General features: G+C 39.9%; 1 protein-coding gene across 1 annotated transcript in view; it reads right to left on the reverse strand.

Moving 5' to 3' along the window:
- CFAP43 (cilia and flagella associated protein 43) overlaps nucleotides 1-13,628 on the reverse strand; it is a gene marked incomplete at its 3' end in the record, with an annotated part of 88,472 nt that overhangs the window by 17,678 nt on the left and 57,166 nt on the right. The window contains exons 20-27 of the mRNA XM_079794031.1: nucleotides 12,306-12,431; nucleotides 8,690-8,794; nucleotides 7,558-7,674; nucleotides 5,985-6,215; nucleotides 4,244-4,450; nucleotides 2,410-2,499; nucleotides 2,034-2,114; nucleotides 1,300-1,425 (exon numbers count right to left, since the gene is read on the reverse strand). Coding sequence (XP_079650157.1) covers nucleotides 1,300-1,425; nucleotides 2,034-2,114; nucleotides 2,410-2,499; nucleotides 4,244-4,450; nucleotides 5,985-6,215; nucleotides 7,558-7,674; nucleotides 8,690-8,794; nucleotides 12,306-12,431 — 1,083 coding nt within the window. The remainder of the gene's footprint in view (nucleotides 1-1,299; nucleotides 1,426-2,033; nucleotides 2,115-2,409; nucleotides 2,500-4,243; nucleotides 4,451-5,984; nucleotides 6,216-7,557; nucleotides 7,675-8,689; nucleotides 8,795-12,305; nucleotides 12,432-13,628) is intronic.

Below are 13,628 nucleotides of genomic sequence, written 5' to 3' on the forward strand. Positions count from 1 at the left end.
CTTGAGAGGTGTTCTGGGCCCTCCGCCCCCCTTCACTCAGAGGTGTTGTACCTGGATTTGTAGGTTAAATTGTGAGCCTGAGATTTTTGCTTAAAAATATTTTATTGAAAAAAAGAAAGCTAAGAATCACTGATCATTACTAATGATGCAGGTGGCAGTAAGCCTAGTAAAACAGATCACAGCAAATCTTTCCAGAAAGTTCTGACTCTATATAGACTAGAAATTTCCAGGCACACATTCAGCCTGGAAAAAGAAATCTTGATTTTTGTAAAAGACATGAATACATCTTCATAGAATTGTTTATATTTTAAGGAAATAAGAAGTGAATATATATCCTCTCTTATTTTTTGGTATGTTTTATTTTTCTAAGCAGTTCTATATCAGGGAAAAATAGTCCCACCCCCTTTTATTTTTTTAAAATATGTTTTTATTGATTTTTAGAGTACACTATCATACAGTGCAGGACCATGGAGTAAATACCACACTTTATATATATTCCCCAACTCCTTGCAATCTTTACTGCATTCAAAACTACTCATTTTGGCTTTCAGGAAAGCACTATCTTAAGATAAAATGCCAGGGCACTCTTAGAGGACTGCAGTGAATAAAAACAGGACAGGTTAACAATAGGTTCAAAGAAACTGTTCATGAGATACAGCCACTGTAAAGCTGACAAACTGTCCTGCCTCGAATGACGGTATGATTTAATTTCTTCACAGAGGAATACATGTTATTTATCTGGCTGTATACCATCAGCTTTTATATCTCCATTGTAATTGTAAGCAATTTTGACGTGGGAATGTTTCTTCGCAATGGAAGGAGATAAAAGTAGAACTGCATTGCAAAAATCTCAAATTAGAACTGTAAAGTGTGTGCCGCGCTGATGGTGTCCTTCTTCCCTCAGGTCCTTTCCTTGAGATTGAGAGTAAATCAAGCAGGAGGAATACTGAACTCAAATAGCTGTCGACAATACAGAGCAGTGCCTTGAATATACTGTAGTAGCTGTTCATGAAACATTTGAAGAATGATTGGAGAACCAAATGAATTGTAATGACGTGGGAAATGTTGAAATCAGTAAGGACTTAAAAATTTTTTTTAAATACATTCTTTTTGTTTTAAATTGTTCTAACGCTTTAACTTTATATCCACCCACTTCCCTAAATTACCTTCAAAATTGCAGTCGAAACACTATCCTTAAACTACTGACGACAATGAGAAAATCAAGAACACTTAATTTGAAAATATATTAAAACAAAATCCTGGATATGGTAGGATATATGAATTATTTGTACTTCTGACCTTTCTATACTTATCTCTTTCTTCATTTAACTCCTTGACTTTTTTCTCATAGTCTTTGAATTGTTTTCTTTCCTCTTCAGTCCATATAGCATCAGGTTTTGCCATGAAAGCAGGCTGAGGAATCACCTGAAGATAGAAAGGAAAGCATGTACTGGAGCACAAATATACATGTAGCAATACAATACAAGTTCGGGGTTATCGTTCTGTTAAAAGCAAGAGCCCTTTAACACGGTATAGTTCTTTACAGTAGCAAGATAATCACCTGACACTTTGACCGAAATGTAAGAAAAAAAAAAAAGTAACAACTGTTTTTCTGTAACTGAAATGAGGTTGGACAGTTTGTGATGTACCCAGACTCTTAGGTGACAGGTTTGGAGGTGTGTGTTGATATCTTCATAGCTAGAACTACACCTGAGCTCCAGGGACACCTATGTCAGATGTCAAAGGGAATGATCCTCAGGAGGATAACAGGTGCAGCATTATCCCTGCTTTCAGTGAGACCAAAACACTATGGTTGCTTGTTTTTGTTTGTTTGCCCTTTTTGTCAGATTGAAAGGCAAGTCTGTGGTTCCCAATATCTTGTTTGCCTGATGTGGTGTGTTTATAAGGTACTGGAGGTTGTTTACTCGTTGCTGTAGAACTTTAAAGCTCAGGTTCATATAGACAAAATTGGTCAACTGTAAATAGTCCTCATCACCCAATTCCACTTTTGATAAGGATGTCGGAAATCTCACCATTCTCAGAATGTCTTCCTTCTTGACTTCCAGAACTCCTCCCATCATGTCCATCAGGGCTCGATGTCTGGTGCTATTGGCCTGGGAAAGAGCCAGGGTCAGCGAGGGCAGGTAGGTGACCCAGAGATTGGACACTCTGGTGGGACCTCAGGCAGCCTCCCACTCAATGTTAGAATGAAGGCAGTTAGGAAGGGGAGGGTGAACAGTGGCATGGAGGGGAGAGGAGAAGGGGGCCACTGAGATTCCAGTGACTCTGACCATGACAAGTGTGTTATATGTTTCTATAGTAGAGTTCAAGAACAACACTGTTAAACCAAATTAGGAACAGGAATCCATAAAGGAGTGAGGGTCTTAGGTACTGTGCAAAACTGCATACCTGTGACTGAAGCCATTGCTCCATTTTTTGGGCTGCAATCAATTCTGTTTTGGCTTTTTGCCAAGGAGGAATATGTTTTTGAGCTGTAATCTGAAAGAAAAAAATGTATTTTTCTGCTGTTCTTTTTACAAAATTCAACCAAACTTTCTTTCCACACACTAAGAAGAGTTTAGAAGGTATCAAGGGGATAAAGGGTATATCCAGATTTTACAACCAATTTCCTATATTTGGAATGAAGTGAAGGTCTAAAATGAGAGGACTGAAAAAAATAGTTGTTTCTCTATTAGCTCTCTAAATCCATCTCTGTCACTAAAGAAATTAAACAGGGGACCTGATTTAGATGGGAAGCGAAGGGGGTCCAAAGAAGTGCCATCTAAGCCAAATCCTTCAGGATGGAGGTTCTGAAAGGTCAAAGCTTGGGACATTCAAGGAATTGTGAGAATGCAAGTGTGGCCAGAACAGAGCTAGGCAGGGAGAGCAGCTGGAGTGAAGGAGGCCCAGGGTGAGCCATCAGAAAGACTGTGGGTGTTATCCAGAGTGAAATGAGCAGCTACTGCAGGGGTTAAGCAGGGAAGGACAGAATGGTTTTTGTAAGATCACTCTCCTAAATGCAGAAGGGATTAGCATAGGAGAGGAAGCAGTGGGCAGGGTTAATTATGTGCATACAAAGTGAGCCCAGAGCAGCAGTTTTGACGTGGGAATGTTTCTTCGCAATGGAAGGAAATAAAAGTAGAATTGCATTGCAAAAATCTCAAATTTTATATCTCCATTATAATTGTAAGCAATTTTGACGTGAGAGAAGCAGGTTGGGGGTCCTTGTGACTTAAGTCTTGTAGCTAGAGTCTGGCTCTGGAAGAACCGACTCCCTTAAACAAGTACTATAGAGTGTAGAGGGTAAGAGGAAGTACTTGGAAGTATAATGATTGAGTTCAAACCCCAACTCTGTTGCTTACTACCTTTGTAACTGTGAAGTAACTTGTCAAGCTACTTTGCCTCTCTGTGCCTGTTTCCTTTTCTGTAAAATGGAGGTAATATTGGTACCTATTTTATAAGATCTTATAATGATAACTTAGTCTAAATCTATCTAGGGCACTTTGAACAGTGACAGTGTAAGTGTTTGCTGTTACTTCTAAGTGACACTGTTACCTTTTGTCCCAAAGCAATTTAGATCGTTTCATGTGAACAAGGGGTTTTCTTTGAGCATTCTTTAGCATTTTTTACTTTTTAGAAATGAAATGTGGTTGTACTTTGTTGTTGTTGTTTTTTTAAGCCTTTCTTGTTAATCGCCTCTGTGCCACACACCTTTTAAGAAGGCTGTCCAGGAAGCCCCTTTCTTTGGGACCCATGCTGCCCTAACGGCCTACAGAATTCCTGGAGCGCTGTCAGCCTCCCTCCCACAATGGAGCCCAAACTCCTGCTGCACAGGCACTGGACACAAGGTGCACCAAGGAGCCCCCTCCCAGGTAAATCTGGAATTGGGACTAAGAGATTCAGGCTCAGATCAGCTGCTCTCTTCAGTGAGGGAGATACAAAGCAGAAACTTCTGGAAGCTGAAATGCAGAGAGAAGAGGACCAAGAGATGAAGACAGACTCCCAAACTCCCCACCAGACTCCAGTCTGAGGTTCCTGCTTCCTTCTAGACTTGGTGTCCAAATCTCTGAACAACTTGGGACTCATAAAAGAAATCTTCATTATTGCTGAGGCTATGTCAACTTTTTTTGTTACTTATAACTGGGAATGCTGTCACTTCTAGTAGTACAAACAAAATGAGTAAATAAGAGCTTGAGAAACAGTCACGAGAAACAAAAGAAGAGATAATGCAGCTTGCCAATACCTCACTACTTTCCACAACAAGGGTTCTCTCCGGCTTCTCAGAGTCATCAAATTCTGGTAGCCAGACTGATTCTTCCAATTCCAGATCTAAAATAATTTCTTGAATTCTTATATTTCTTTCCTTCACACGTACAATTTCAAACTCTTTTTGTTTATATGCAGCATCAAACTCATTATTGAAAACAGTTTTTACCTTGTAAATGATATCCTGAAATATCAATATGTTACTGAAAACACATCACATTATATCTTTACTGGTAACATAATCCTACAGCTTTACTTTTCCCACAAAATTATTTTAAGTTTCAGCAAATTAATCTTTCTAAAACACTGTTTATATTAAGTCATTTCTTGGTTCATTAACCCACAGTGGTATCCCATATATAGGATGAAGGCAACAACTTATACCACAACCTTCTTCCCAAAATGTAAGTTATAACTCAATATGCTGAAGTGGGGGGTGAATAGTTGGAAGCTCTTTTGTATATATTCTTTAAAAATTATCATAAAACATGCAAAAAGCAGTGTGTATGTGCTTAAATTGGGAAATGTCTTTTCTTTGGAACTGTGTTTGGGGGAGATGTAGTGAGGAAGAGATGGCCTATAGAGGTTATTTGGAATCTACTAGACAAGCACAACCACACACAATATTGATCCCATGTACAGTCAGGTTATTCTCAGGTAAGAAGGGGATGCAAGCTGGCTAGGTGGATCAGCCAATTACTAAGGTGGCAGGTGGGTTCCAATGAATTATTCCCATCTCTGGTAGGGACAATGGATCAATTCAAAGTAGCCTTTATTTTACCATCAGAGTTTATTCTCTATATCTATCCTGTTGAAGATGAAACCATTAAAGCAGGGTGGGAAAATGATCTTAGCAGCTGGCACCAGAATTTATCTTGGGCTAAAAGAACCTTTTTGTAGGAAAATGGTTTAATAAAGCAGCAGAAAAGTGAGACCTTAAATGCATAGTTCAACAGAAACTGGGCAGCAAAAAGAGATAACTAAACAGTTCTTATTATAAATGCACAGGAATTTCAGGGGTTGAAGGAGAAGAGAAATAGGAAAAGAGAGCAGAGTAACATGGCAGGAGGCTAGAACTCAAAGTGTAGACATGGCTGAAGGACTTCCAGGATCAGGAATGGCCAACATTAAATTTCAGACTATTTGCATTGGTGTAATCTCCGTCACTGAATTATCAAAATCCTTCCTGTAGGCATGTACAGATGTGTCCTGAGACTGACTTTTGTTTGGTGGAAAGTAAGCAGTAGGAGCTTAGAGCCTGAGGGATGCTGCACCTTATTCCTGAGCCCCAGAAGTTACGCAAATCTTAGGGAGGAAATTATATTTCCAAGGTTAAGGGGATAGACAAGCAATCACACCTTGATCATACAAGGAGGTCCTAATTGACATCAAGGTTTCCTTGAAGATGGCATTCAAAGATTTCTTTTATTTTTGAACTTATTGAAGATCTAAGTAGAAGAATGATTTGTTTGTGGTGTCAGCCAGTGTAGGTGTTTTTTAGAAAATCTGTTATCACAGAACCCAATCCAAATGGATGAAAGACACGCTTGTACACAGCTTTGCTTAAAGAACGTGGATATTTAAAGAACATCTAAATATTTATCTGTGTATATAAAGACATCACTTGATTGGCATGAGATTTCCATTTTTGAGCCTTTATAAGATACCTCATGAGAATTTTTAGAGATTTTCAGGGATAAAGAAAAAAATTCACCCACTTTTAATAATATAATTTGGTTGATTTTCTCCTCTCTGGAATGAAGTTCCAATTGGCTTGACAACAAAGAGGCATGTATCCCAAAATCAGTACACAGACTGCCAAGCAGGTAATTGGGCAACCTGGTATCTTTTATTGCTATGTCTTCGTCCTCCTCTTCATCCTCCTCTTCATGATGAGGCTTTTTAACCATGGTAATAGCAGACTGAACCTCTATAATTTCCTTCCGTAGCTAAATATAGAAAAAGGTGACATGGAAGTTAATAAGAATTCCCTAAAGGGCAATTTTGTGACAACTTAATTGCTTCAACAATCACTTTAAGATGTTAAATTGTCCCGGCTGATGTAGCTCAGTGATTAAGCGTTGACCTATGAACCAAGTAATCACAATTCAATTTTTAGTCAGAGCATATGTCTAGGTTGTGGGCTGGATCTCTAGAAGGAGGTGTGCAGGAGTCTGCTGATCAGTGGTTCTCTCTCATTTTTTATGTTTCTCTCTCTCCCTCTCCCTACCTCTCTGAAATCAATAAAAATATGTGTTGTTGTGTGTTTTTTTCCAAAGAAGTTAAATTGTCCTGTCAACAACTGAATTTAAAGTGATGGATAGACTTAAAACTGCTGCAGAAGAGGTGAAAGCTTTGGAAACTGATAAACTGTGGGTAAATCAAAAGAGTAGAAATTGTCCTTGCTAGTATGTAATACTTATATTTTGCTGTCAGAATGATAGCTGTTTGTAAATATTCTGAGTCTTTGTTAGAACTTAAGCATTAAAAAATACACCCTTTCTTCATGTTTTACAAAGGAACTTGTTCACATAAAACTGGTGGGTGTAGGTTAAGAAGAATTAAATATACCTTCATTTTATGTTTCAGAAAAATAATGGATGCAAGGTTTTTGCCAAAACAAAATTGCACTAGTGGGGCAAGTGTTTTTGTAGTGGTTTGATAGATTGCTGCTTTGTAAAAAGCTGGAATTGCTTTAGGAAAAAGCATAATTTCATCAAAACAGACACTACTTCATCTTTGATCAATTATCCTAAAATGCAATCCCTAGAGAGATGAGAAGATAAAAAGAGTAGGGCATTTCATTCCCAAATCTCATTTTTTAAAGTATATCCTCACATTTGCTTTTTTATTTTTAAAATATACTTTGATTGATTTCAGAGAGGAAAAGAAAGGGAGAGAGAAACATCAATGATGAGAGAGAATCATTGATGGGCTGTCTCCTGCATGCCCCACACTGGGGATCCAGCCTGTAACCCGGGCATGTGCCCTGACCGGAAATAGAGCTGTGACCTCCTGGTTCATAGGTTGATGCTCAACCACTAAGCCACACTGGCTGGGCTATATCCTCACATTTAAAGGCTAGCCAGTGTTGTGTAGGATGCAGGCTTCTTGATTCTGTAGATTTGATTCCTATATTCATTAGGATACATTCTACAAATTAACAAGGAATGAAAATATAAATACTGACAATACCTATTTATTTTAAATTGTATCCCAACTCAAATCTGTGTGAAGGTTTTGAAATAAAACCTATCACTTATATAAACACACATATATTTAAAATTGTACTTTCAAACACTCTGTTTCAATCTTCTTTAGCTGCAAAACCCTCTTCACTTCTTTCAGCTCTTCTTCCGTGCGTTCTTTCATTGGGAAGTTCTCAACCACATAGGGGATATGAAAGCACTTGTTGGAAAAACACACAAAAGAAATCCATTTTTAGTGTAAGTGTGTGTATCTGGGATGGAGTAGGGGATGTTTCCCCTGACAAAAATTAATTCATAGGTTATCATGCATGAGTGAAATTGAAAATGGAAGCTTCCTTGAAAATAAAGCAATATATTCCATTAGTACTGGCGTAAACTTTGTTTAAAAATACTGTGTTTTGTGAAGGATTTACTTCTGGAGCAGTAGTTCTCAACTAGGAGTGATGTTGCTTGCCCTTTCCCCTCCTCTCCAGCCCCTCAGGGACAACTGGCAATATCTTGAGGCATTTTTGATTTTTACTAATGGGAGTATTGGGGGTCTAGCAGATAGAGGCCAGGGATGTTGCAAAACATCCTACATTCAATCCACAATAAAGAATTATCTAGTCCAAAACTCTGTTTTTGAGGAATATGCAATCACATAAACGTAGTCTGACCATATACTTTATTAACCAAATGGGGTTCGGGGCATAATTAAAAGTGAAGAGGGTGCTGTTAATAGTTACTCTAGGATCACAGGTAGAAACTGGGACTTTGGGTCACCCTACACAAAGAGGGAAATGGGAATCTCAACGAAAAAGCATGAAAAACAGTCCTTTAAAAAATGTGAAGGCAGGCACAGGTAGAAAGGTGAAAAATAGTGTTTTTAATTTTCAGTCTGTGTGGATGGTGAGTGACATTTTGAAACAGACAGATATGAAGACTTGGATGCAGGTAGTGTCATAGAGGAAAGAGATGCTAAGACAAACCTTAAGAGGTGCTAGCTTGGAAGTACACAGGGACTGAGCAGAGAGGGAAGAACGAGACAAGAAAAAGTGACACATCTAGGTAAAATTCAGCACAGAAAGGGCAAGGTATGCTTTGAATGCTTTTTTTATGTATAGATTTTCTTAATGTTCTTTTTTAAAAAAAATTTTCTGCCATGAGACTTTCAATGAAACTTCTCGCTGGCTAAGTTAAGGTGGGCACCTTACAGCTGCAGTTACATCTGTTACCTTCAGAGCCCGACCTTTCACAGCCATTGAATTCCAGCATTCTTCTTTAATAATTTCAGCCAAATAGCTCTTGGCTAGGTTATGCATCTCCACATCTTTTCTTATCTTGAAGAACATAGATGAAGAGAAAGATAAAAATGAAAATGTGGCCTCTTAAAAAATATATATCAGTTGTAAATTCACTAAATGTCAGGGCTGCATATTTAGTAGTGGTGGAGTTGGGTCTTCTTTCCCCAACACAGTGCTGCTGTGCCCCCAGATGCACTGGGTAGACAGCGTGTATTTGGAGACAGAATCAATGCTAGAGTGAGGATGGGAACAGGCACCTAACCCACACTCCCTGCAGAGCAGTCTAGCAGAATGGTCTGGGAGAACCCTGTACCCGAATAGAAAGGGACATTCCAGGCCCGAGTGAAGGCAGGGCCAAGGAGGAAGGGCCTGAAGCCTGGTGGGCAGACTGGCACTTCCTTACTCAGATCCTAGTCATGGGATCTTAGCCAAGTGGCGCTAGCCCTGAAGTCTCAGTTTCTGCAAGTGGGGAAAACAAAAACCTATATTTTTGGATTGTTGCAAAACCAAATAACATTCAGAAAGCCCCTAAATTGGTGCTTATTTGTTATAATAAAAATGGGATCATTTTCAACAGCTTCCTATTGCATTTTTAATTTAAAAAGCGAAATTCTTTACCATGATATACAAGGAATCGATATCTCTCCCACATTCAATGAGGCTCTCTCCCGCCCACTGTGCTACAGCCTGTCTGCCTTTCTCTTCCTGGAATACTCTAAGCCACTTTTGCCTCAGGGCCTTTGTTCTTGCTGCTACCATTGCCCGATATTCTCTCCCCAGAACTTTGCATAGCCAGCTCCCTCTCTTTTTTTAATTCCCAACTGAAATGTCACCCCTTTAAAGTGATCTTCTTTGACTACAGAAGTGGATCTCCCACATCTATCACAGCATCCAGTTTGTTTTAATCACACAATATAGAGAGGTTTGTTTATTTATGGTCTCTCTTCTCCACTAGATTAGCCCCATGTAGGGCGGGACCTGTTTTATTTACTGTACTAGAGGCCCAGTGGGGTCCGTTGGCCTAGCCTGCAGGGATCGGGCCAAAACCGGCTCTCTAACATCCCCCGAGGGGTCCTGGATAGCGAGAGGGCGGTTCTCGGGTGACGCACCCTGGAATGGGGCTCCCTCCTCTATGGTTCTGGGTGTGTCACCTGAGAACCACAGTTGCCAAATCACTGCAGGTTGGCAGCTCCTGTGTTGAGCATCTGCCCCTTGGTGGTCAGTGTGCATCATAGCTACTGGCCAGTCGGCCGGTTGTTTAGGCTTTTATATAGACTAGAGGCCCAGTGCACAAAATTCTTGCACTCAGGGGCGGGGTGGAGATTCCTCAGCCCGGCCTGCACCCTCTCACAATCCAGGACCCCTTGCTCCTTACTGCCTACCTGCTCACTGCTCCTTACCATTTGGCTCACTGCTCTTTAGTGCTGCCGTGGAAGCGGGAGAGGCTCCTGCCACTGCCGCTGCACTCGCCAGCTGTGAGCCTGGCTCTGGCTGAGTGGCGCTCCCTCTGTGGAAGCTCACTGACCACCAGGGGGCAGCTCCTGCATTGAGCATCTGCCCCCTGGTGGTCAGTGCGCGTCATAGCGACCGGTCGTTCTGCCATTTGGTCTATTTGCATATTAGGCTTTTATTATATAGGATTTCCAGCACTTACAATAGTGTTTGGCACAAAATAGGTATTCAATAAGCATTGTGGAATGAATTGATAGATAAACGATAATTCAGGTACATTTTATCTCCTCGAGTCAGTCTGTTGAGGTCCTTTTGATCTTGATTCTGTTATCCAAATAAATTTTCACTTATTCTCAGCATCATGTCCCCCATTTGACAAATCTGCCTCATTTCTACATATTCACCCCAATCCTATATAATAAAGAGGTGATATGCAAATTGACCCTCATGCCCTCGCACAAGATGGGCGCCCCCATGGGGTCAAAGATGACTGCCACAAGATGGCTGGCAAGGGAGGGTAGTTGTGGGCAATCAGGCCAGCGGGGAGGGCAGTTGGGGGCGACCAGGCTGGCAGGGGAGGGCAGTTGGGGGTAACCAAGCTGGCAGGGGAAGGCAGTTAGAGGTGTCTGGGCCTGCAGGGGAGGGCAGTTAGGGGTGACCGGGCTGGCAGGGGAGGGTAGTTAGGGGCAACCGGGTCAGCAGGGGAGGGCAGTTAGGGGCGACTGGGCCGGCAGGGGAAGGCAGTTGGGGGCAATTGGGCCAGCAGGGGAGCAGTTAGGAGTCGATCAGGCTGGCAGGGGAGTGGTTAGGGGGTGATCAGACAGGCAGGTAGGCGAGCGGTTGGGAGCCAGCAGTCTCAGATTGTGAAAGGGATGTCCAACTGCCAGTTTAGGCCTGTACCCTGTGGGATTGGGCCTAAACTGGAAGTTGGACATCCCCCGAGGGGTCCCAGATTGGAGAGGGTGCAGGCTGGGCTGAAGGACATCCCCGCCCCCCCAGTGCATGAATTTCGTGCACCGGGCCTCTAGTCATTAATAAACATGTTTAACCTTTTGCACTCGGATGTCTAGTGTGACTCGACGTGGTTAGCATTAGAATAAAGGAATCGAGAAAAAAGCAAGTGAGTGCAAAGGGTTAATAGGACAGAGTCCTGATACATATCATTGGAAACCTCTCTCTTAGAGACATCAGTCTCTGTTTATGTAATTGTTTAACCAACTATATAATTCACTTGCACGTCCTTGAATCCAGCTATATTTCATTCTCTTGTTAAGAGGGGGAAATGTGTTTACACATGTACACTTAAAAAATCAAATATACCATGAATGTTGAGAAAGAGGTAACTTAAGAACATCCTGTATAAAACACAATTAGGGATTTTACCTAAAATAAAATCAATATGAGTAAACAATGTGATGTGACTGCCACAAAAAGATGCAAAGGCTGAATTAATAGAAGTACAGAATTTTGTAATGTAGAGGTTTCAGTTTATGCTTTTCTCTAAACTGGACAGATAATAATTGGAATTCTTTTGTGAGTGCCAGCCTCAAAAATAATGAAATCAGAGAAAAACTGTGTGATGATGATGAAGCTATTCAAACTACATTATATGATGGTCATAGGAGCTGGGATAATTAGCTGAGACAATAGAAGATACCATGGTAATTACCAATCTTCTCTAACCATTTTCAGAGTGGCCATAGAGTTGATGGTACACAAAGAATAGAAGAATCAGTGAGTATAGGGAGAAAGATTTCAACTCTAATTAAGGGGTTACTCCACAGCGTCCAAAGTTGACATGAAGCAGCTGAGGGGATGTCTAAAAATGTTCAAACTCATGGTGGAAGATGTTTGGTATGGATGTCATAGAAGAGAGACAGACATCAGATGTCTGGCTGGCCTGGATGATCTTATTTCCCCTAACCCCAAAATTCAAAAATTATCTGACTCGTTTCACCCATACACACTAGGTGTGCTTTATTCACATTGTGTGCTGGAAAAGTTTTTGTTTTATTTGCATAATTCTAGAAAAGTTTTCCTTCCTATTTTCTCTCTGCTTCCTTCACTGTAGTGCTTAAATCAGATTTTTCCATACCTCTGCCACTTCTCTCTCACTTTCTTTCTGAAGCCGGTCCAGTTCGTCCAGATCGAGGCCAAATTCCCGTTGCTCTAATTTTGCAACATTATTTTCTGCTTCATTTTCTTCCATCATGTTCAGAACCTGAATTTTAAAATAGGAAAGGATGGTGACAAGTGAATAATTAAATTTTAAAGACACAGTTTTCCAATCCTTAGATAAAAAATTAATGTTCTGTTTATTTAAGTGTAACTACTGGATAAAGAAGTAGGTTATGTGCTTATTGTGATAATTTAAGTTTTAAAGTTCACAATAAAAATTCACAATAAAAACTCTTAGGTAGTAAGGGACAGAAGCTACAGCAAGCATCACACTTAAAAGCTAGTAGCATTCCTGTTAAGGTTAGGAAGAAGACATGCATGTTTCTGATCATGACCACTATTATATTAGAAGACCTTGCCATATGACAAGAAAAAGAAATGAAGTATAAAGATTGATAAAGAAGAGACATGTGATTTTCAGAAGATCTGATAGTATACCTACACAATCCAAGAAAATCAACTGATAAAATAGTAGAACTAAAAAGAGAATTTAGCCCTGACTGGTTTGGCTCAGTAGATAGAGCACTGGCCTGCGAACTGATCAGTTCCAGGTTCAATTCTGATCAAGGGCACATGCCTAGGTTGCAGGAGGTTGCGGGCTCAATCCCCAGTGGGGGCATGTGGGAGGCAGCCAATCAATGATTCTCTCTCACCATTGATGTTTCTATTTCTCCCTCTCTCACTTCCTCTCTGAAATCAATAAAAAAAATATTTTTAAAAAGAGAGAATTCAGCAAGGTTATCAGATGTAAAATTGTAGCATTCATAGATAGCAGTAGTAACCAATTAGAAAATGTAATATAAAAATATTCCATTCACAAAAGCAAAACACACTATAAGATACTTAAAATATAACCTTAATAAGAAAATTATAGTCACTTTTAGACTATAAAACTTCACTAAAGAATATTTTAAAAAATTAAATAGATATATGCTTATATACATTACATTTATATAATGCATATTACATATAAGATTTATATTATAAATGTATATATTATATATATAATTTTACATAACAAATAAATTCCTCCCCAAATCATACTGTGAGCAATATGTTCTTGATCAAAATCAAATCAGAGTTTTTCATGGAACTTGACAAGCTGACTTTAAAATTCAAATGAAAAAGTATGCATAGAATGGAACTCCAAGGACATGTCCCTCTACATACAGAGCAAATAAGTTGCAAAAAAACAAAAGTGTGCATAAAGAAGTCAACATTTTTTTTGTAAAAGAAGAGC

Source organism: Cnephaeus nilssonii (genome assembly GCF_951640355.1).
Source record: "Cnephaeus nilssonii genome assembly, chromosome: 16".
NCBI classification, from domain to species: Eukaryota; Metazoa; Chordata; class Mammalia; order Chiroptera; family Vespertilionidae; genus Cnephaeus; species Cnephaeus nilssonii.